We start from the raw sequence: 21,552 nt of genomic DNA, 5'->3' as shown, positions 1-21,552 counted from the left end.
CATGCTTGTAGGCTTTTTATTTGGAGACTTTTAGGTTTCAAAAGCATATACATCATATTTATTAGGTGCCCAAATTGTAGCCCCAATTGTGTCCTGGAAAAACAGAAAAATATGCCTCTGAAAAAATTTCAAAAAAATTTAAGCAGCTAGTACAGACCTCCCAAGCCATGGTGAGAACATATCGGTGCCTAATAAACATGGAATTACATAAACTCGATGTCAAAGTAAAAGTTATAGCATGGCTGCAGGCATATACATTGGAAGTGAAGGCACCATGGGTATTGTTTTGTTGGTCCTAATGAGACACATAGTCCTCCAAATCAGCTCCACACATTACTTATTGCACAAGTGAAAACAGACCCTCACCGATACAGAGCATTACATGCAAAATGTTTCAAGGTACTTAGTTAAATTGCCACTACATGTGTGAGAGTGCTCCTTAATCATCCATAGCTGCAACACGTATTTTGATCGGTTTTAACTTCAGACCTAAACTTTCAGGAGACAGCAATTCAGCTGAGATGCAAGATAGACTTAAAGGACTGGTTGGACTGGGGCTAGTCCCATAGCTGCAAAATAACCGGGGAGGAGGCTTGTAAAAGCCATATCCCATCAGAAAGCATTCAATTGGGATTAACATTGCATGGGGTTGTTCCTCTGTCACAAGTGATCCACAAGCTTGGACCTGTCATGCATTAATAACAATTATGTCAGCCATGTTGATGTCAGTTTGCCTCTACAGGAAAGTTTTAGTATCTTAAAGATCAACTTTGAGAAAGTGAAATGTTATCACCTCAACCAATGCATTGAATTTTTTGTCCATTTTGGCACACATGTGAAGAGCTTCTGAATGAAATGGAGAGTTTTCTCCTACAGATATGAGTGTCCTACATTGCAATTTCTTCAACCCTTCTGTCAGATCATATCTCCTGCAGGCAACATTAATCCAGATGCAGCCCCGTGTCAAAATCTCCCCCATTTCCGAAAAGCAAATGGAGATGCATACATTTCTTATCATCATTTCACACAAATTGAAACGAGTAACAAACAACCACTTTGTTTTATCTCTCTTGTGTTAACCTTCACTAAGTAATATCTGATCTCACATTGCATTTTACCAGTAGCAGACACCATTGAATTATTCAGAACATGACACTCTAGGTTAGGTATAATACCATCCTTCCCCTCCAGCACAACAGGGTAACTAATGGAACACATGTAATTTATTCCCCTTTGGTATCCTACCATAATTGTTAGAGTAAAAGATTAGGATGCAAGAAAAGGAAATAAAACAATATAGTAATCCTTTAAAAAGAATGTAATACGTTGAATGCAGAAGCTTGATCTCATGCCGTTGCCCTACATCTTTCTATTTATACACATTGTTTGAAATTTCTCCTGCACCAGAGGTTCCAATCTCCAAAGCTGTCCAAAAACAGTAGCTGCCACAAGAGATCCCCATGTTAGGAGTTAGTATCTTGAAATTAAGTGAAAATTTATGTCTTAAGATTAAGTAAAAAATTGTGTCTTAAGACTTGCATGAAATCCTGTGTGATTCCAGAACAGAAATAAAAATGTTATACCTGAGAGGTTTGTAATAGCATTAGATATTGCCAGGGCTGTACATACTCCTTTACCACCACCTGACATGTCTTAAGCAGTAGACTCATTAAGGCAAACAAGTTTACTTGCCTGAAATTAGACATACCATCAGGCGAAACAATATCCAGTTACTCATGTGTCACCAAAAATTCAGTGCCTCTGGTTGGTATAGAAAATGGTCAAAATAAAGGGACAGCAGTTCATGGTTAAGCGGTCAAAGCAACCAGACAGCTAAAATTCCACACAAGGCATATCAATACTATCCAAATACACCTGAAAGTGACATACTTGAAAACGTATTGTCCATCCCAAGGGACTTGATGAGCAAAGGTGAAGAGTTAATATTTACCAACCAAATAAAAATATAAAATGAGCCAATCTTTGATGAAAAACTGACCACACAGCATACAGAGTAAAGACATAATTAAAACTGAGAGAAAATCTCTGAGACACGTCATAGGGGAAAAGTATACAGTAGAACCAAAGGCACAGACAAACTGCATGAGATCAGTTTCATTGAAATATATGCATATAGAGCATACGCAAAATACCCTGCAAATAGTTCCAGTGCAAGATAGCCATATGAAATGGTGACAAAATGCATTGAGAGGGATTTCAGGGCAGAGGATGCATATAGATCTCGGATAAATTGCATTACAAACAGTTATAGAAAAAATTATTTGCATTTAAAATGTTTCCATTGCAAGATTTGCAGCAAGTTATTCACTGACTGAACGGAAATCAGTTGGAGAACAAGTTATGCAGAATAAACTTAGAACGGAAAGCAGTTGCAGAACAAGGTATGCAGAAAAATTAGGCAAAACTCGTATCTAAGGGGGGTATGCGCACGGGCTCGCAAAATGGATGAGAGAGAGCTTCATTTCAAGATATGCAGTTGGACAATAGTTAAACTACATCAGACATGGTTTCAGAAAACAGAGATGCAAATCAGTCATAGGCATAATGCATTTAAGAAATTATTGAGCATGATTAGAAGTTGGGCAACAAGAAAAATGAATGGCAAAGAGCTAGAGCAAGATTTGCAGTTTGGGCCAAGCGTTAAATACATTGATAGACAAGGTTGAGCCATTATAGGTAACGGTAACTGTAAACCATCTCCAGCTGGAAAACCTTATCAGTCTGAGACAAAACACATACAAGATATGTAGTTAGGTACAGAAAGCATTAAAAACCAGTATCATGTTAAAGAGACCATACCAATAGTAACTCTGGTTTAATGATGTTACTCACCTTCCATAATGTGAAGAAAAAACGTGAATGAAGGGCGATAAATGCTTAAATGCTCATAGTGTAACTCTGCTCTCCTACTATTTGTTACAAATAGTAGCTTTACTTTAAATGATGTGAAAAAAAGTGTATCAACGACCCCACTTTAATGATGTTCACCCTATTTCTTACAGATAGTAGCTCTGGTTAAATGATGTTACTCTGTTTTCATATTGTGGAAAAAGTTGTTATAGGACCTAAACTTATCCACATTATAAGCCAGCAGCTGTAATCTACAGTAAAGAATGTCAACTGAACAAACTTGTCCTCCAAAATGAAAATGATAGCACTTCTAAAATCCGAGTAAAGGCCCAAGAGCCATATGTAGACAAGATGAAACTAAAATAATTCAACTCAGAAAACTTGGCACTCTAACATGCATCAGCAAGCATGTGAAGAGCCCAGAATAAAAGAAATAGTTCATTATAAAGAAAACACCTCTACTATTTTAATTGCAAATATGAATCTGACATGCATGAGACATGAAATTCCCATAAATTCCAGGGATTTGTGGTGCTGGACGTGTGTTTTTTCTGAAGGAAAACCATAGTTTCTGTTTCAAAGCTGCATTGGCAGAAGGTACCAACTACTGGGCAGAGGTAAGTGCATTTTCGATACTGGGAAATTTAACAATTAAGAAAGGTACTGCTCAAATCCAGATACTGAGAGATTCAGAGCTAGTCATCAACTGGGTAAATGATAAAAAACAATTTGCAGATTTTGACCCTATCAACACTAATAGAAAGAATTAAAGAGCTGAATGAAAATTTCCCTAATAGGTTGTTATAAACATCGACCTATCTAAAGTCAGAAACGTGTTTCTTTATACAAAAAGTTGTTGGTTGAATCATAAAACCCAAAACAAAGAGCAGTGGACCATGTACTTGAATACTCTTTGTTCATACAACAGAGAACAGTTCTATTAAGATATAACTAAACATGCCATATATAAGTAAAGATATATACAATGAAAGTTTTGTTGGCTTGTAAGCATATGTACAATAAAAGCATTATGTAGAGATGTAATTAAGAATGAGCCGCTAATCATATATGCATGATGGGCCATGGCATCGGCAACACCAGTTAGTGTTTATTGTGGTGCCATGTTGTGCGAGCTGTTCCTGCAGTTGATGTCGCATCTGCCTGTGTGCATCCCTTTCATGGATGTGAATTGTAATCTTAAGTAGTTTCCTTATATTCTTTAACAACGTAATTGCTGGGCGCAAACGGTATAGTGGCATGGATGGTTGTGGCAGGATCCTTGTCTGCATATCCTGTAATGTAAGTTCTTGTTGCTGGATTTCTTCGCAACACTCGTACAATTGTCGTAAATAACATGTATTCATACCTGTTGGCATCAGAAAAGGGAACACTGTAATTGGCAATGAATATGTTTGACGATTTTGTTTAAAAATGCGAAATAAATTAAACGATTCCAAATGAGTTTAAAATCATATGAAATTAAATGTAATAGCAAGAAATCTATGTGAAACTTCTGTATGTAGTGACTGGTGTTTACCATGTGGGTAATTCTGGAAGGCAGGCTGTATTATTGGCTAAAGTGTATTATCCTGGATAGATTTTGATGCAAGGAATGATTCCTCTTGCTGTCTATGCTTAAGATATGGATTCTTGTGCATTTGTGCAATGCGGGAGAATGGGAATGTTGGATTGATGTGTATGTCCGATAGTGACCGCACTCTTGAAATTGCAGTGAATGTTAGCCCTTGGCGTTCTCTGGTCCCGATGTCCACTGTTGCTTTGTCTAATGTCATTCCTTGTGACTTGTGTATCGTTAAAGCCCATGCCATTTGAAGTGGTATCTGACGGCGTGTACCCCTTGTGATGGGAGGAATGGGTACATATGTTGGGTGTGAAATGTCCCACGGTGTGCCTCTGTATTGTTGAAAGTCAACAACCACAAAGGATGGTAATGCTGGGGGCTTTGAGTCAGTTGAATAAAATATTGAGATGACCTTCCCAAGCACGCCATTGACAAGGCCTGCATGTACCCATAAGTTGCTGGTGAGCATAACTTTTTGTTCATTGCATAAGAGCACCTTTGCTGGTAGGTGCTCATCTTCTGTTGTAGTAGGATTTTTCTGTCTTTGTTGTTCCGCAGAGCAAAGTGCTACTGGGATGTTCAATTGTTTGAGCATTTTCTTATTATGCAAGACAACTGCGTTGTTTGTTGCGAATAGGTGCATGGACTCGCTGAATGAGCATTTCTCTTCAGGTGTAAGAGAGGAACTTGTTCTTGACATTAGATGTTGCCAATCTTCAAGTGTAGATATTCCATTCCTAAGATTTGCAAGTATTTGCCGGAAAGCAACCTGGGACAAGCTAGCTCCTTGTTGACGGAAAACGGTTGAAAGTGTTATGAATATGTCGAAGCTGCACCAAAGTGCAGTGCCACGCGATGTCCCAGCATATAAAGGAATGTCTTTTACAGGTGGGAGCTGGCCTAAATCTCCGACAAGGATAATTGAGCGATTACCAAATGGTGTATTCCGATGAAGAGGGAATGCCTCTCTTAGACGATCGTCAATGCGAGAAAGCATTTTTGGACCAATGAAGCTCATTTCGTCAATGAGGATGTATTCTACATGACGGAGTTTCTCTTGCAGGTGTAGGAGCGGCTGGCCTTCGAGAGGATGCATTGTCTGGATAGGGATATGAAGGGTAGAATGAATTGTGAGGGCATTTATGTTGAAAGCTGCAACGCCGGTTGGTGCAAGTAACAATAAAGGGTTTTTGTCGGCTGGTGAGTTTTCCACAAATGCTTGGTGAAGGCATTTAATCAAATGGGATTTTCCTGTGCCAGCTGTTCCTTGTACGATGATCTTCCGTGGGGTTTTTGGCGAAGGGGTTTTGAAGTGTGAAAAAACAGCGGTGAAAGCTATTCTTTGGGTAGGGGATAATGTATGCTCATGGAGAAGGTTGGAAAATGATTGATGTTGGTTTTGAATGGGTGAGCGGTTGAATTCAATGAAATTGATGGCAATTTCTTGCAAGGGGGGAGGGACAGTATTTTGTGACCAATTGTGGTTGACATCGAAGTCGCGGTAGCCAATCATGTCAAGGTCATCAATTGCAATATTGTAACCTGGGTGTAGTTGAGAGAGGATTTGCCATTCATCCATCTGAATGGAATCAGGGGGGGTGTGTGGTGTAGGTTGATCTTCAGTAGGTGGGCTTTGTGGGTTTTCGGGTTCGCGATGGACATGCCATGGTGTATATGCACCCTTTTTTTGTTCCCAGTGTGCAATAATTTCTGCATCAGTTGAACCGATATCATCAGGGAGTGTTCCGAAGGGGAAATACAAGGGTAATTCACTCCAACAGAAGGTGGCATAAGAAGGATTAGTAGAGGAAGGAATGACATTGTAATGGGGCAAGACATGTACAATCCTTGGGGGAAATATGTGTTTCCAGTGGTTGTTTCTCCGTTGGGAAGAATATGACCACGAGCGAGCAGCTTCAAGGAGGGGCAGTGCTTCTAGTGAGGCAGGCCTGTTCATATACGCAACGATAAAGTTTGGTGTCGAACCAGGATTTTCAGTATCTTGCGAAACACGTTTGAAAACAGTCTTGTTGACATTCAAAGAACGGAATGTACGGCTGCAAAGAGAGAGAGGTAGCTTTTGTAACATATGGCATATTTCTTGTGCACAAATGTCTCTATCTGCAATGGTTTCTGTAAGGAGTTTCCGGATGACACCACTAGTAGGTGCTTCTGGAAGGGCACTTTGTGATAGTCGCGATAGCATTTGACGGTAGCTCTCAGATCTTGTCTCTGCTTTTGTTGCATATTTTGAAATATATTTCAATACAGCATGGCGAGAAAGGACTGGTTGGCAATCAACATTTGCTCTCCAAATAGAGAGTAGATCGGCGTTGTGAATATTCAATCTTTCATCATTGCGAGCAGGGACATAGGTTTTATGACCCTTATCATCAATGAAAAGTGAAGAAGTGGACTTCAATTCCCACGGTACTCCATATCGGCAGCTAAGCACATTGTCTTTCTTACGAAGACAGGAAGATTCATGACATTTTGTATGCCGTTGGACGCAGTTGACAAGCTCTGTGTAGTCTTCAAATTGATTGGATGCGAATATTGCTGTTGTGTCAAGGAAACACGGGTTATGAATTGTTGACTGGTGAAGCGGAATAGTTCGGTGTTCTGCCTGACGTGGATTCCAAGCAGTGACGTAGTGGTCGAAATATTTCTGTGCATTAGCAACTTCCAATGCATTGTCCCAATCAAGTGTGTCCATGTCTGGTGCATTTTGTAGCCAAAGGAAGCCATGGATGTGTGCGGATCCTCTATGTTGCCATTCGTATCTGAATATAACATGAAGGGTTCATTCAGTTAATACATGTATATGCAATGTATAAAATTAACGTAGAGGGATATGGATATTAAATAATACCTGCACCAGTAGTCGGTTGCATGGAGGCCTTTTTGAAGGATTTCTTCAAGGAAAATTGTAAATCTACAATGCATATATTGTGCTGTTAGATGTGGGTTTTTAATTATGTTTTGGATTTTCCATTGGAAGGGGTTGACTGGAGTGGAATGAACACTTGTGGGCATGATCGTGTGCAAGTCATGCCATTTAGTATCAGCTGCACTAAGAGTGAAGAAGAATGTTGGGCTTCCTATTTGTGTGATCATGTCAGTAAGCTCAGATCGGCGTTTGTTCCAGAAAGACCGTGTTCCTCGTAGAGCTGACCCAAACCTCATTATTTGCTCTGGCAATCTTGAATCTGGAGAGTCATGAAGACACTGGCGTAGGTCTGATACCGTTGTTGGCAAGTTGTTCTCAATGTACTTCTTCACGAAGACATTGGCTGTTGCTTGGCTACGGTGGTGCATTAGAATGTTATAAAGATAGTAGTGGAATCTTGGGTGTTGGCCAAAGCGGTTATCATGGTAGTGAAGCAAGTGCAAAGCATATTCATGCATTTCAACTTTTGTAAGTCTTGGTTGCATGATCATTGCAATGCCTGTAGGGAAGAGTGTGGGGAATGCCATGGCAAGGAGGCCGATGGTGTTGTATTCATTTATAGCGGTTAGAGATATTGGAGGCCAATCGATAGAGCTTGTTGAACTTGAATGGGTCGAGTGCAAATAGTTACAAATGTGGTCACGCTCGGTACATGAATTTGGGAGGACTGGAACGAAAGAAGAGGGTTGGATTTCTAATGGTGGTAGCATGACATCATCAGGATTATAAGTGGAATCAGTAGTGGTTTGTTGGGGTTCAAAAGAGGAGGTGGTTACACTGTGGAGAAGAGAAGAAATGTCTGTAGGGAGATCTGGCAGTGTAGAAATTGTAGATGAATTCAATTGAACATCACAGTAGTAAGGGTCATATTTTATTTTGTATTCAAGGGCTGCAAGGACACGTGATTTGCAAACGTAGAATTCGTAAGCCTTTTCAGATGGATTCTTCCTTTTCACAATGAGGATGTCTAAGTCAGAGAGCATCCGGGGTAAGTATTTGGCAATACTGGTAATATCTTGAGGGAAGCTAATTGTATGGCCACTATATTTATATTGACCACCACGGGAATGAGTGACTTGTAGAATGGGGTTGACACGTGTGATGAGCATTTCTTCAACTTGGGTTAATTGGTGAAGGACATAGGGTTGTTCTCCAGGGTCCATGTTGTTTAGTTCATAAAAACGATTGGTCGATTTAGATGACGCACAGCAAAAACAAGAGAGTCTATTGTTGAAGAGCTTTGTTTTCATTCCTGGGTATGCTTCCTTGCATGTTGTGAAAACATGCAAGGTAGAAAGTCCATCAATCCTTTCTCGAAAGCGACGGTGCTCTTCGTTAAGGGGAGGGTTATATTGGATATGATGAACGCGTGCTGGGTTGGTTTGTATAGGTGGGAGAGCATTTGAGGTGGGAAGGGATGTAGAGGAAGTAGTAGGGTTTTTGTGCTGTTCATAAAGTAGTCGACGCCGTGCATTTATTCGATCCTTTTGTTGTGCATAAAGAATATGCCGTCGCTTGTTTTTGGCCGCAAGTTGATTGTTGGGTGGCATATCTAAACAAGTACAAGTAATAGTTGTTAGTTTTCGTAAAAAAGTAGTGCATGTTTGGTATCTCATTTTATTGGGTGCACATCCATTGTGAAATTGGAACATTATATTTTGAACATAGATTTAAATGTTTCTTAGTTCAACATCGGTGAAGATAGGTAGATTAGGTAGAAGGGAAAACATGCAATTAGGAATGCTATGAAATCATATGTTATTTCAGTATCTATCATTGAGAGGAGAGAAACAAGAATCAAAATATTTCGTTCCCTTTACTTTAAAAAACTTTTGTTTCTTATGTTTGAGCGATAAAATGAATAGCTTAGCAAGCAAGGGATTAGTGTCTAGCATGTAGAGAACGAACGAGACACATAGTGACTCTTTACAAATGTTGATATTTATATTACGTAAAATGTAAATGGAAAACATACATATGTTGGAATGACTGGAAGAGAGTATTTGCAATGAAACCTGTAAAAAACTACAGGTTTCATCATAATAACATGGGTGTGTAATTTACAAAGATGAGACAATTAGTTGTGTGGAAATGTTTCTTTATGTACAAACAGGCGTGGTAGATGAAGCCCTAATAAAAATTTCACAGGCGGCGAACAATAGGTCGTTTTGAAGCGGATAGTGCTTGAATGTCAGTGAGCGCTTCCTTGCATGCAGAGGCATATTGAATTTCCTCTGAATTGATCAGTATTGGTTGCAAGCGTTGAACACCGTTGAAGTAATCTGTTTTAATGGAAAGTGTTAGCTGGAAGCGATGCCCTGAAATCCGGCCACAAATTTCTTGTAGATCAGTTGGTTCGATAGAAAGTAGGAACAAGTCTTTAGCCGTGATGCCCATGAGCTCATTCCCTGCATCATTGAAAACTGTGACGTTCTGTAGATTCTCGGTGTGGTCATGTAGCTCAATTTTGAGTTTGTAACGGTAGTCGCATTCTGGGAAGTCACCGTTACATTTTGTACAATGCCAAAGATTGTTAGAATGCTCCACAACCTTCTTCATGCATTGCTTGCCATTGAAATCTAGTGGACATGCTAGAAAGTAGAAGTCATCCATATGAAGAGCAGTAATTGTTGCTCGAACTGAAACCCAAACCGCTTTATCAGAGGGCTGCATGCAAGCAATTTCATGAAACGTCTTTCGTGGCAGGGCACGTTTCGAAGCAACACCATAGTTTCTACTCAAAGATGGAGAAGAAGAGCTATAGCCGGTTTCACGGAACCATGCATGTAGTTGTTGAGTTTCTTCAACCTGTGGATTTATTGTGAGAGTGCTCGTTGGTATTGTCCCTATTGTGGTGCCATTAAATTCAGACACTCGGCCTCCTTTGATTGCAAGAATTGGTGGGTTGTCAAAAGAGTAGAATTCAGAAAGATGTTGTCCGATATAGTCACAGTGGTCTCCCCATAATGTTACATCAATGCTAAAACCCGACATGTCCTTTAGTATGAGTGTTTTCCTTAATGTCTCACTTCCATCTTTTCGTCGAATTGTTGATGCAGGTGACGTGGAAGTAACAACACCAATGACATCTACATTTGTATTTGGAGTTGCATTTCTTACTTCAGCAATATTCTTGAAGTGAAAGCTTTGGTAGGGAAACGTTGGATCATCTGTAGGACATGGATTGATAATGGAAGCAGCAGACAAGTAAATCTCCCATTTGTTCTTGAGATGGTTGTAGTTTGGATTTGCTTCTCTCACTGTGCCATTTGATACAATGTATAGTTGCCCAACCTGAATTAGATTGTAAAGGGATTCGGCCAGTTCAGCAAATGCAGAAAGGTGGATCTCTTCCTTATCACGGTTGATAAGGTCAAATCCGAAAACTTTTCCTGAGCCTCGCACATTGTTGTATGCCTTCAATGATGTCTTCGCAGATGCTCTACCTTGGATAGACTAATACTTTCGGTAAGGGTTGAGTGTCGTGAACGGAATTGTTGTAGTTGTTGCCGTAGGTGGTGGAGTAACTAAAGAGGGCAAGGTATCTTCAGCTGACGAAGAGCTAAATTGGGCTGAACCCGCCTGTGCATGTTGCAGCGTCGATGTGTCCTTCATCAACACTGCTGAGCGCTTCACAACTTCAAGCTTGACGACTCGGATGGACCTTATGTAAACAAGTAAGAAATGAATTAATAAAGATTGCATCCTTTTGTTGCAAACATGGCTAGGCGGGTAAAGTGAAAGAGGGTGATTTCAAATGGTGGGTCTTACGAGGAATTTTGGAGCACTGTGCAAGCTGCTTTTTTGAGCAGAATTATTGATCCAATTTGGATGTCTCCAGAGACAACTTGTGGGCCATATGCGGATGGTAGCAAAGTCTTATGTTGATGTGCTCCATCAGATAGAGTAATGTGGAAGTGCGAGGATGTTGTTTTCAATGAGGTAACGGAACCTACATCGATTATTTGAAGTTGTGGTTGAATCTCGGTGCAACCATTCAGCAATAGAAGAATGGCATTCGGTGTCAAGGTTGTCTCCATAATAGAACAAGAGGTTTCTTTTTCTTGTGATAGGAGTACCTGCAATTCATCAATTTTACCACAATACAGAATTAAAGTCAAAGAAGATGTGACATGAATGCGGAATCTAATCTAAGAAGGCTAAATGTTGATGGGCAGTTTATATTTATTTGCAGCTTGGCCAACCCATCTAAATGCAGCGATCTGGAGAAGAGGAGTAAATCAATTCCCATTTTCTTTTTGTACAAAGTTAAAAAGAGGCAAATGGAGTATGATGTGAAAGGGGAAAGGATGTGGGCAGTTTCAATATAATTTTAGCCTTACTAACTTATGTAATTTCATGCACTGAAATGAAGGGCTTCCGATGACCTCGCCTCCTACCTATCCTTAGGTGTGGACCATGGAAATTTGCTCTAAAAATGTGTGCTCACACCATGTTTTGTCTATTGGTGTTGTTAGTATGTCAGTTTCTTATGCACCACACATGCAGAATTCAGAGGTGAATGACATGTGTTGAAGAGAAAAAGGGAGGAGCCTCAGCCCAATAAATAGATAGATCATGAGAACATGCCCCTACTACGGACTGTGTTCTCCTTGAAAACCAGCAAATGTTGATGTTGGAGACATGTTCACCACAGAGGAAAGTAGGGGTGAGTGCTTAACAATTGCGCTGACAGAACAGGTGTTAAGTGAGGATGATATTGAAACTACTTAAAATCGTTTCAACTTAAGCCCCGTACTGTAAGGGGGAAAGTTGGAAGAAAAATCTTTTGGTTATCCATTTACAAATGTTGTCTGCCATTTGTGTTTGCATTGCGATACACCATATTTCTTAGGTGACGAAATTCTAGCCCTAGCTGTGCCCAAGAAAAACAGGAAAATATGCCTCTGAACAAAATAGGGAGCAGTCTGCAGGTAATGTTCAAAAAAATTTAAGTAGCTAGTACAGACCTCCCAAGCCATGGTGAGAACATATTGGTGCCTAATAAACATGGAATTACATCAACTTGATGTGAAAGTAAAAGTTCTAGCATGGCTGCAGGCATATACATTGGCAATCAAGGCACCATGGGTATTATTTTGTTGGTCCTAGTGACACCTAGAGTCCTCCAAATCAGCTCGGCACATTACTTATAGCACAAGTGAAAACATATCCTCACCGATACAGAGCATTACATGCAAATTGTTTCCTCAAATAACTGTTAATTTCAAGGTAATAACTCTTAATTTCAAGGTACTTAGTTAAATTGCCACTACATGTGTGAGAATGATTTTCCTTCACTTTTGCTTTCTGCAAAGTGTTCACTGTTTTGCTTTCTTATGGAAAGTTCAACAGTTTCTACACAAAATTTATCCTCAACTGTTTTCTGACAAGTAACCTTTCATTTAAGAAGGCAATGTCTACGCAAAATAGCTTCAAACCTAAATAGAACAGAAGGTGCAAATTTAGAAATGCAATACTGAGTCTGTCCTTTACATGCCTGCAAGGCAAATAGTACGAAGGTTTTCTTAAATCTCTTAACCACAAAAAAGAGATCTAAAAAAGCTTCTACACAAAATTTTCAATGTTTAAAGTATATAGGTTATGATGGATATATGCCCATTTATTTTTTTTGTTTGGTCAACACTTTTATCTTGGTTTATGTATGCACATGATATATGTGATATACCTTATTTGCTTTTTCGATCAGTTTTTTTCCTGGTTTATGCATGCATGTCACAGAAGCAATAAATCTTTTGCATTAATTGTAGAGTGCACCTCATTTCTCTTAATGCAATTATGTTTTTTCCGAAAAACTCATAGAGAAACTTCAGGTACTTTCTCTTGCATTTTGGAGATGGTACATAATATAAATTCATCAAAATAAATTATAGTACCTGACCTGGTAGAATAAATTATAGTACCTGACCTGGTAGAGATATCAAGTGAGGCATGCAACAGAGACAGCCAAGCTGGGATCTACCCAAAAACTTTGTGCAAGAAGGTTAAAGCACTCAACCACTCAAATTAACCCATCTGACTAAATCACTCAATTATGAGAACACAATTTCAAAATTGCCTATTAAAAAATTTAATAAATCAGATTTAAAAAAACTGCAAAAACTTGCGAATATAAAAACCTGGAAATTGAAATAGATTTAAGTTGCACAAGACCAAAAAGACCAAAAAGAGGACCTCCATGACCACACAAAGAGTTGAAAAAATAATAGAACGGTTGTTGATAAAAACATAATCTACCATTTAGCTCAACCAGTTGCGGCCAATGTTGCTGGTAATTCAGTTAGCTCAAACCCCTCTGTATTTGGCACACGAGATGCCTTCCACAAATGTGGGGAAATATCTTTTGGGTTTCACACGAGATATTATTTGGAAATTTTGGAAAAGAAAAGGCATAAATCTATCCTGTGAAAGCCAACTAAATGAAAATTCAGAATTACACCGCATCCAAATAAATGGAAAATCAGAACTGTAGTACACCCATATAAATGAAAATTCAGAATTAGATTGAGATTAAAGGTATTACTGCATGATCAGTCGGTAAAGGTACAAAGTTCAAATCACTCTTCCTGTTAAAGTGGGTATTGTCCTGTATTATGAAGTGGGGTTCATATCTCCTAGTGTCTTAAGCAAAAGCATACTTATCAAAAAACAAAAAAGATAAAAGTGAGTACCTGTTGTTGGGGCGACTGTGGCTGGTCAGCTCTGCGAATGAGCTTGTGCTGGTTGACAAGGTATCGGTAAAGATGTTGCCGCGGCATTGTGATGATTTCTCTAGAGAGATTGTGCTTGTTGTTATGAAGCCAATCTTCGATCTCATTGTGCATGACATTCCTCCGCCTGGGCAATGTCATCAACCATGCACGAGCTGCTTCCCACCCATCCTTCTTGATGTTACTATTGATCATTTTGGCTTCTTCTTGAGAAGCAGAAACAACCACATCTCCATCGTTATTATTATCACCACCACCATCTCCTGGTTCTGCAAGAGGGCATGGAGCCTCAATGGCAGACGAGTCCGGGGCCTGTACATCCTTGTTCTCTTCCCTTGACATCATCATATGTTCTAGTGGGACTACAAGTTCAATCCCAACAAGTGGTGAAAATCTCTGTGACAATCTCGATCACCTAGATATCAAAAGGCCTGTGAGTGTTGTTTTCTTAAAGACTAGATTTCAAGGCTGGCCATACCCAAATACCCAGATTAATTTCAAAGCAATTAGAAGCTTATTCTCGAACGCCCACATGGATTTCAGATGAAATTGAAACAAAGAAGGTAATATTAAAAGCACCCGAATCAATTTTCAGACGATGCCTTTGCGAGTTATCCACATGATAAGCCCATGTGCAGTTTAAGGACCATGGGAGAAGTAAAGTTCCGACCTTCTATGTGCAAAGTGAACCGTAGGGGCAGGGTTCGTAATCACATTGAAAGCACTGGCGTATATAAATGGTAATTAAAGCATCCGACACTCCTAGGTAACTCTTAGGTGAATTTGACAGATTTTAACACTTTATCCACCCCACGAATTACAGTTTTATCGACCGCATAATTTTTTCAGTTCACATATTCACACTTATTGATTAAACAGTCCTTTTTAAAGTCTCCGTAATGTTTGTAAATAGAACCATGAAAGCAACAGCATAGGTTGAGAGAAAAATAGAAATAACCTAATTGTAAAAATAGGAGAACTTTCCATCTAATGCTTTGAGGAATCAGATTAAATCAATACATTATATAGTTTATTCTGGGTTTATTTCAGAATAGGTAAAGAAGCATCCGAGACAATAAAGCTTATGTAATCACCAAATTGGTCCAAAAACCATGGACAGGAACAATAGAAAGAAACACAGGCACGACATTTGCGCTTAAGAGCACTAACCTGCAAGGTAAACAGAAGAATTCTGAGAAACTGGGAACTTGGGCGAACAATTTCTGAACCTGGAAACAGCTCTGTCCCTGCCAGTGAAAAACACAGAAGAGAACACTAAGAAAACACTCGAATAACAGAATTCTGAGAACAAGGCCATGGCTCTTCTGCAAACCAACATGTCAATGTACATCTCTTGGTAGATAAAGATTGAAACTTCTAATAAATGAGACAGATGTATAAACATTTTTTGGTTTTAGTCTACAACGGAACATCCTGATTTACAGTGCTCTAGAAGTTAGGAGTCATAAAACATGAACATGTCACCGTAAATGAAGCTTTGAATTTTTTTGAAATAAAACGAAAGTTTTGGGGAAAAAATAAAATACTAAAAAGGAAAAAAATAAGATAACTACCTTCTATACTGAGAGAAGACATATGGATTCCACAGCTCGTGTGTAGCAGCGCAGTAAATCAACATGTAAAAGGTCGTGTTTACCCAGAAACAAAAAAATTGAGCATAAAATAAATATATGTAGAGGCCATATCTTATGTTCATTCAAGTTTGGGAGCATCAATGGCTCTTACCCTTTTATCAACTATTCACTAAGCCTATTTCCTCAGATAACTACCTTCTATACTGAGAGAAGACATATGGATTCCACAGCTCGTGTGTAGCAGCGCAGTAAATCAACATGTAAAAGGTCGTGTTTACCCAGATCGCTTCTAAGAAATACTCTATCTTGGTGAAAACTTGTAAACACCAGATAAAACATAAGCTGCAGTGGATCCGGTGCACAAAAATGATGTCCAAGTAGTTGAGAAATTAAACTCAAAACTCTAGTCATAATTGCAACCCTGGGCCTAAGGAATTGACCTGATACATATTAAGGAATTGACCTGATACATAACTAATAGCTAATAGTCCTAATTAACAGCACTACCCTGAAAAAACTTATTGCAATATCAAATTATATCAAAAAGGTTTATTATATTATAAATTGAAGAAGTATATGTGTAAAGTAGTTTCCTTAAACTTCTATTAAACTGCTTACTTCCTTAGCTGGTGATCACGCTTCACAATGACTAAATATTTTTTCCATAATTATTTCATGCCATGTCTGGCATATCTTGAAAATCACATAATTTTAAATTCAGCCTTTCAAACATTCGTTTCTCATAATTGTTTTACCATAATTGGCATATCTTCAAAATCACATAATTTTAAATTCAGCCTTTCAAACATTCGTTTCTCATAATTGTTTTGCCATAATTGTTTCATGCCATGTCTGGCATATCTTGAAAAACACATCATTTTAAATTCAGCCTTTCAAACATTTGTTTCTCATAACTGTTATATAAATGATCCAAACAATTTCCACTCCTTTTTTAAGAATATGATCCAAACAATTTCCACTCCTTTTTTAAGAATGTCCCATACAAAACGCTGTCAAACTTAGTTGTAACTTAATTTCTAGGGCTATATTCTTGCCCAGGTTTGAACTTGGGTCTTTAGTATGGCAAATATCTGTATTGACCACGCCCAACAGACTAACAATTTACAATTCTTAAAGTGTGGGTTTCTACCATCTCAGCCACAATGTTCACATGGAAAAGATTGATATTACAGCCTAAAAGGAACCCTTTTGGGGAGAAAAGGTGCATTCTACAGCTCAAGCATGGATGTGAGTAATTTTCATAAATTAAAATGCAAGAAAAACAACAATTTCTTTTAAATATACAAGTATAATTAAGTTATATTTATAAATAACATAGATTCATCTTAAATAATCTGAATTTTTCAAATCCAAGAAATTTGCACCTAGATTTCTATTAACCTTTGTATTGGTATTAACTCCTTCATTATTTTATATAGAAAAAAGAAGTAAAATAGCATTGCTTAAAACAACTATCTAGACAAACTCTTACGAAGGGTAATGGATATTTATCCGAATTGTAGAAACGCCTAAAACTTTGGCCAGTCTCACTCAAAAAACTATGGGAAAATCATATTTTAATCAGTTTCCACATGGAAATCAATGAAGAATTCAGTTAACCCTAATGTCATGGAAATCAATGAAGAATTCAGTTAACCCTAATGTCATGTAAATCTAGCTATACCCCGTGTTTGATTGAATTTTGAATTAGAACGAACTCTGCAACATGACCCTTTAGAATTTTGAACTTCAAGACAGGTCACATTCGAACTTACCGTGTAACGCTCCTTTAATACTTCTGCAATTGCCTAGCACGTGATAGAGCATGTGGAAAAGAAAAAGATCTTACCCACCTGCTAGAATTTGAAAAAGCATTTTCTATTAGTACGGAAGGAAAATGGCCCCTTTGTTAAAAGTTAAAACAAGGGAAAGTCAATCTCCTGATAAACAGCATGGTAATTTGTCATTTAATTCATCCAAGACAACCAATAGAATCTATAAATTATAAAATTTCAAACCTGTTGATAAAGTCACAAAATACAATTAAAAATTCTCAAGCCTATCATAGTATCAAATACAGCAATAACACAACTTCCAAATTCCAAAACACTAATATATCGTAGGATAAAAACTGCCAATTTTGCAATACAATCAAATATGAAAACAACAATTTCCAGTTGCCATGCATATCAATGCAATTAGAAAAACACAAGTCAGTATTCAATCATATCCAATAAACAAGAAGTGAGTTTACAAAATCCAAGCATGTTAATAAAGGACTGTAAAAAGTTCCAAGCCTCTAAATGAAACCAAACATTATAAGTAAAACTTTCACATCCCAACCAATTGATGGAATCGATTGTATATATGTATAAAACCTTTGCTTTTATGAATCAATTAAATACTTAAGATTTTTGAACATGGGATAGGCAGTAAGTATAAGAAAATGGGTATTGGCAAACTCCAGCAGATAACAAATGTGCAAAGTTTGTAAATTAGGTCTTACCTCAAAGATAGCCCATTGGGATAGTTTGAGTAGTTGAGTATCGTGAATTATAAAAAAGAGGTCACAGTGGAGGTCACAGGGTCAAGTCCCTGGGCTGGCTGCCTCCACGAATATTGACCTCACTTCACTCGAGGTCCCCGCCATACAAGGTTGCCCAAACTGCAACTGGCAGGTTTGCCCTTAGTATGATCCTCACAGATCGAGGGGAAGTGTGTAGCCCTTAGTATGATCCTCACAGATCGAGGGGAAGTGTGTAGTGGGTATCCTGAGTTGTGCATTTCATCAACAAAATTTTAAAAAGAAAAAGGTCTTAAATCAAAGATGTGTGCCAAGTTACAACAGAAATGACGACAACTATTACCCCATCTAACAGATCTTTTACGCCTCAGTTGTATCTGAAGTAAAACTAAATGAAAACAGAAATAAATGGCTCTACTGTAAACGCCTTCACATACAATCGAAAACTATAGCCCCTCCCTTGCCAATGGGGTCCTGGTTCAGTGGGCAAAGGCAGTGATATGTCAAGCTACCCACCCAGGTTCAAATCCACTGGAGACAGAGATAAGTAATTGGGACCAGGTGAAACAACTGGGTAACTTTGATAGAAATGTACCTCCCCTTGAGGGCTGCTTGCTAGTGAGAACGGGCCACTGGTTGTGCCTGATTTATTCGGGCTAATTGGAATGCTTCGGGTGTTTAAAGGAAGCACTTTCAAAACAAATACTAAGCACCAGTATTGTCAAGCCCGTCAATGGAATTAAAAAAACACAAATATATTTAACCAATGCACTCAGCCATATCCAACCAATTATGCCAACGGTTAACATCGTATTGGAATTTCTATCAGAATCTTTAATCGATGCATTTTCGCCTGCTTTCCGTAAATATGAAAAATCATATGCCTCTCATTTCAACCAGCAAGAGGCCATACCCTAACACATGCCACTCGTGGCTTGAACTAAACACCACATGCGAACAAAAATGGCAAAAGAAAATGAAGTAATCGAATGCACAGAGTCTTCAATGCTGGTGGATTAGATCCTGGTAAAGCTGGGATTATGCATGGGGGACTTTTCGGTTCAGTGGAGGGAAATGCAGAGTTAGGTTTGTAACATCTTCAAAGCTGAGAGAATGAGAGTAAATGCGTTTTCTTAGTTCGGGCCTGTTGTTGAGATGAATTTTTGACGTGGGTTTTCGCTTTTCTTGATCGATTTCTGTCAAATAGAATGTCTGCTATTTATGAGAGATGAAAGATGTTGCTTGTTTGTGATGCATCGTGAGATGGTTTTGTTGAGTATCGGGGTTACACAAACACATTTACTCGAGGTTTTGATTTTTGGAGAAATGGAAGATTTTTATTTCTGTTAAATTTTTGAACTTGGAATTCCACAAATCTTTCCCTTTGTACATGTCCTTGTAAATCGTTGAGAAGTAAATTTATAGAAACATCTTCAATGAAGCTTTGTAATAGTTCAAATACTCGTTGAGAAAGAACTCCATAAAGTTTCTGTAATATCTTGAATTCTGTGAGACTCTGTTTTATGTTGAACTCTCTGGGACTCTGTTTTTGGTTGTTTGACTTACGGTTGTATCTATTTATTTTCTATAAATTTTCTTGTCAAAATCTTGAATCAACTGAAGTAATTCTAGCTTCTTTTTTCCCGGGAGAAACATCTTCATTGAAGCTTTGGAACAGTTCAGAATTCTTGTGAGCAAGAACTCCATAAGATTCCTGTAATAGGTGGACTGAATTGTTTGTTCTTGTTGCAGTTTCCTGTGGGACGGATCCACTGTCTGTTGAAGTCTCGAGTATCTGCAAATGGAAGGGTGGGAGCAACTGGAGCTGTTTATTCTGCAATCATTCTGGAGTATCTCACTGCAGAGGTTTTAGAACTTGCAGGAAATGCCAGTAAAGATCTCAAGGTTAAGCATATCACCCCAAGGCATTTGCAGCTCGCTATTAGAGGAGACGAAGAACTTGATACTTTGATCAAAGGTACCATAGCAGGTGGAGGTGTCATCCCTCACATCCACAAGTCACTTATTAACAAATCCACAAAAAAAGATTAGTTCTTTGTGTGGGGATTGTGTCAAGCGTTTTATTTATTGTAGGATGTGGGCTGAAATGTTTAGCTCAACGGAGTGCTGGGATCAGTACATGTGGATTTAGGAGTGCACTATATTCTGCAAGAGGATTAGCATTTCTTCACCACAGTTGCATTCCCCATATCATTCACAGGGACATGAAGTCAAGTAATGTCCTTCTGGATGAGAATATGGAGGCTAGAGTTTCTGACTTTGGAATGGCCAGACTCATGAATGCACTGGATACTCATTTAAGTGTCAGCACTCTGGCTGGCTTCGCAAGTAAACCCCCAAAATTACCAAGGGTTTAGGGTATAAATCAAACAAAGAAGAGCACAAAAAATTTGGGAAATCTGCCAAGAATCCTGTCCAACCCAGCAAAGAAGCAACGATGCCCATATGGACTTCTAAAAAATACCAAAGACCCAATTGCATAAACCATTCCCAAGAAACCAAAAATCAGCTCCGTTGCCCTAAAATCCGGAATATAAAATTCCCCAACCCCCAAAAAAACCCGTTAAAAACCTATTTCAGATTCAGAGATTATGAAGCTAGACATTAAAAGGCAAAAACTACATACCTTGGATACCGGATATCGATGCAGTGAGACGTCTGAGGAGTTCAAATTTTTTGTGGCAGGCTTCAGGTCAAGGAGGAGCACAAAGATGCGGAGAAAATATCAAGTTTAATATCGCAGGGGATCATTTGTTGCTAGTTTGAACCAAACAAAGACGATCGGATTGGAACCGAATAGGGAAATACGAATAGGGATTTAATGGTAGCGGGGTGATGTCGCTTCTCTCCACGCCTCATCAATAAAGAAATGCTTTAAGGCGCCTCAAGGTGGCGTATGGAAGATGATAGTGCGAACGTGACAAGTGGTAACCGGGTGTTTTCTGTTCCGCCAGGCGCGGGCGCATCCTTCAACTATGCCAAGGCTCAGTCAGTGAGGCGACGACATCCATGAATACCTCCGCCCCTTCTTTGCAGAGAGGCTGATATGCAGGCCGATATTCAGGTAATGAGGTAGTCGTTTCCTGAACAAAGACGAAGAGCCAGGTGTCTGAGGTAGTCGTTTCCTGAACGAAGACGAAGTTCGCCAGGTGTCAGCGTCTAGTCGTTTCCTGAACAGAGACGAATTTCGCCAGGTGTCAGCGTCAGAAGGAGTAGGACGACGAAAGGTCCCTTTCAAAGAAAGCCTATCGGCCTAAAAATTATTTTTAAAATAAGAA

The 21,552-nt window shown here is 38.8% G+C and overlaps 1 protein-coding gene across 3 annotated transcripts; it reads right to left on the bottom strand.

Moving 5' to 3' along the window:
• Positions 1 to 439: 439 nt before the first annotated feature.
• Positions 440 to 21,280, bottom strand: LOC149238221 (protein NDL3-like). Of its 3 annotated transcripts, XM_089366938.1 has the most exons (6): positions 20,901 to 21,280; positions 15,305 to 15,381; positions 1,584 to 1,692; positions 1,364 to 1,442; positions 794 to 929; positions 440 to 685 (listed from the first exon to the last, which is right to left on the bottom strand). In XM_089366938.1, exons 3-6 carry the CDS (start codon positions 1,648 to 1,650, stop codon positions 440 to 442), a joined length of 528 nt encoding a protein of 175 aa, XP_089223064.1. In that variant the 5' UTR covers positions 1,651 to 1,692; positions 15,305 to 15,381; positions 20,901 to 21,280. The 3 variants fall into 3 exon arrangements, 2 of the variants coding, with proteins under 2 accessions (XP_089223064.1, XP_089223065.1); XM_089366939.1 differs by lacking the exon at positions 15,305 to 15,381 and having other exon boundaries at positions 20,901 to 20,948; XR_016245352.1 differs by lacking the exons at positions 440 to 685; positions 794 to 929; positions 1,584 to 1,692 and having other exon boundaries at positions 1,058 to 1,442.
• Positions 21,281 to 21,552: the final 272 nt, after the last annotated feature.

Source organism: Pinus tabuliformis, chromosome 8 (genome assembly GCF_031772625.1).
Source record: "Pinus tabuliformis cultivar Carrire ecotype Pingquan chromosome 8, CPIR1, whole genome shotgun sequence".
In the NCBI taxonomy this organism is placed as follows: domain Eukaryota; kingdom Viridiplantae; phylum Streptophyta; class Pinopsida; order Pinales; family Pinaceae; genus Pinus; species Pinus tabuliformis.
The sequence above is the reverse complement of the archived record's forward strand: the minus strand, read 5'-3'. Positions and strand labels throughout refer to the sequence as shown.